The sequence below is a fragment of the Aedes aegypti genome, chromosome 1, assembly GCF_002204515.2.
Source record: "Aedes aegypti strain LVP_AGWG chromosome 1, AaegL5.0 Primary Assembly, whole genome shotgun sequence".
Taxonomy (NCBI): domain Eukaryota; kingdom Metazoa; phylum Arthropoda; class Insecta; order Diptera; family Culicidae; genus Aedes; species Aedes aegypti.
Genome location: NC_035107.1, coordinates 113,223,931 through 113,227,065, shown reverse-complemented (window position 1 = coordinate 113,227,065; position 3,135 = coordinate 113,223,931). Strand labels below are relative to the sequence as shown.

Sequence of the window (3,135 nt, the reverse complement as noted above, 5' to 3'; positions counted from 1 at the left end):
CCCATATTTCATACAACACCTCAATTGTCTCCAACATTTATCCATTAAAACCGGCAAATGTACAGTGAAAGTTTGCCGGTTTAGTAAAAGGTATCATTTGGAAGAGCTTTGTGGAATGGAAAAGAAAACTAGGCTGCATTTGCAGTTTCTCAGGGGATAGGCGTTGCATACCTCAATAATTTATAGGAAATAATTTTCAGGAATCCTTACCTTCAGCTTGGTGCAAAAAAATATCATTCTCTCATCACCTTTGATGAGAATTGGTTTGCAATGGATCGCCTAAAAACAATTTATCAATGCATTCGATTCGTGTGGTGCAAATTGAAAACCCGCTTGTGGAATAACGAACCCGAAAGCAATTGCTTTCGTTTGGTGGATGTGTTTCTTATGATTGGAGGAATCCTTTGCACAACAAAGACCAAGTCTCACAAAATATTGTGGATTTCCTATCGGGTGTACACTTATCTAATTTACACGATTCAAATAATTCACGCAGTCGAAAAATCTCTATCAGAGAACAACGTTGTGGCAACTTGTTGGTGTGTGATGGCAGTAGTCATGGTCTTTATAGCATTTCTGAACGAGAATATAATTCAAAAATCTGCACCGATGATTGACAGTGTTCGACAGTTCATTTGCAGAAGATCTGATACGTCGAGTGATTATCAATACGATTTAGCAGCCAGAAAGAACTTTGTTCGAACATCTCAAATTGTGTCACTTGGAGTTCTATTACTGATTATCATGGATGAAATGTTCATTCCATTAATTCTTATTTTCCACGAGGATCGTATCTTTGGGATACCGCATATTCTAAGTTTTTCAAACCTCATGATAAGAGAAACGGTGCACTTGTCTTACTTGATTATGGTGCTACCAATCTGGTTGTCCAAAATGTTTATACCAATAGTGCTGTCTACACTATTGATCACAGGCATTCGATCCGAATTGGAAATCTTTACCAAAGAATTCGAGGAATTCTGCACCAGCGCACGAAAGCATGCACACAATCACCGCGAAAACATATTCTGGAGTGAGCTGACTGCAGAAGTTAATATCCGTCTTGCAAAGCATGCATCGTATCTTGAGTAATGTTATCGTTAGAAAATCAATTGCAGATTTTTACGTTTATTTTCCCACAGAATTCAACATCAGCTGGGCAGTCTACTCAGCAAATTGTTCTTGGTCACTTACTACGGAGATGTCATCTCTATAGGGACGATGATTTTCGTCCTTTTGAAAGAGGGATTTTCGCCCAGTAGCCCTGTACTGTTGCTTTCAATCGTATCATTTTTGACTCAATGCTATTGGTGGTGCACTCTTGCTGAATATTTCCAGAAAAATGTCTTCATCCCAACAATCATTTGAAATCTGGATTGAACTAATCGAGATTAATTTTACAGAACGATGCAGTTCAGCAACATTTGACGGACCTGATGGTAGCCATCCCTTACCGGGGACAACATAAATCGTACTACTGTCAACTGCGAACATCTTTGATGATTTTGAAAACTTGTACTACAGGAAGCACCTCCATGAAAATGGCTGGCGAGCAGATCATCAACATACAGATCGTTACACGATTGCTGAACATTTCCTATTCGGCTGTGACTTTTCTGATTGACATGGATGACTAAGGAGTGGATTGATATAAGTGTGAATTAATATTTGACGTAACATAGTTTCTTATATATGTGTTTGCGTAGTACCGTACTTAGAGCACTTTCTATGAATAATTCCGTTTTAATGAATCATGACCTAGCTTGCAATCTGAATAATTGTTGTACAATAATATTTTGTAGTACTTGATGATGCATTATAAATAAAATGTTGGCTTTGACAAACAGAACAAGTGTTAGGATAACGAAACCGATGAGTGAAATGTCGGTTTGGCTCTTTGAGTAAACCAGTTCGATGCCAAGGTCGGTCTTGCAAATCCGGTTGAAGCATCTCGTTTATTTTACAGGCGCCCAATGACTCAAAACTTACGATCTGTCACGTACGATAGATACTACTTGTCATAGCTCCCAACGATGAAGACTTCTTCAATGAAGGAATATTTTTCGAAACTTTTTTGAGTTGTTGTTCGGTAGAGTACCGGAGTCAATCTAGCGATATTGTGTGGGGAATTTCTTACAGTTCACTTGCGCATCGATGACTCAAACCTGTAGTACGCTACGTACTGATAGAAATAGTTAGCAGCGGTGTATCAACTCTGCTCTAATGAATAAGTCTACGACGGTGGAAGATCCAAGCAGATTACAAGGTCGATCTTGTGAACCTTATGGAGAGTGAGTCTCGGTTCATACGCGCCCCAAAGGCTGGTGCTATTTGAAGATCAACTCTTATAGTCCTCGGCTGTGGATCTTGCCTACTAGCCTACACCCGGTGACGTTAGTTTTTCTGAAACCGGTAACTTGTTTTTGATCGTTCAGAAACCCATGTCAGTCATGCAAATCTGACGGAGCAGGACCTCCGGTTTCCAAGTGCCCAGGAAACCCAACTACTCCACTTAGCCCCCGACGATGGATCTAGCCTACTTCAAATGTGTTCCAACGTCCTTCTAGTCTTCTCACTACCTACCTTAATACCTTGATGGCTACAGCGTAGCATCACGCCATTGCCGGGCGTATTGTAGAGCTCCATCTTCGTCGGTCTTGGGCGAAACTTCTCCAGTTACCCCGAACGTTTAGGGTCGCCAGGTCCTCTTCCACTGCGTACAGCCAGCGTATTCGTGGTCTTCCCCGAAGCCGCCGACCTCTCCCTGGTTCCCTGCTGAATATTATTTTCGCAATTCTTTCTTCCGACATTCGCACTTAGTGACCAGCCCACTGAAGTCTGCCGTATTTTACACGCTTGATAATATTCGCATCTTTGTACACTTGATACAACTCGTGATTCATGCGTCTGCGCCACACACCATTTTCGAGTTTCCCACCGAGTATTGTCCGCAGCACTTTACGCTCAAAAACACCGAGAGCTTTCCGGTCTGACTCTTTCAACGTCCACGCTTCGTGCCCGTAGAGAACCACCGGAAGAATCAATGTTTTATAATAGGCGAATTTTGTTTCCGTTTGCAAGCTGCGGGACCTAAGCTGGTCCGTAAAAGGCCCTATTCGCAGCCGCAACTCGTCT

At 41.8% G+C, this 3,135-nt stretch overlaps 1 protein-coding gene across 1 annotated transcript; it reads left to right on the top strand.

Moving 5' to 3' along the window:
- The first annotated feature begins 228 nt into the window (after nucleotides 1-228).
- On the top strand, nucleotides 229-1,829 carry LOC23687569. The gene is made up of 3 exons (XM_011495085.2): nucleotides 229-1,088; nucleotides 1,143-1,344; nucleotides 1,404-1,829. Exons 1-3 carry the CDS (start codon nucleotides 271-273, stop codon nucleotides 1,635-1,637), a joined length of 1,254 nt encoding a protein of 417 aa, XP_011493387.2. The 5' UTR covers nucleotides 229-270; the 3' UTR covers nucleotides 1,638-1,829.
- The last annotated feature ends 1,306 nt before the right edge of the window (nucleotides 1,830-3,135 follow it).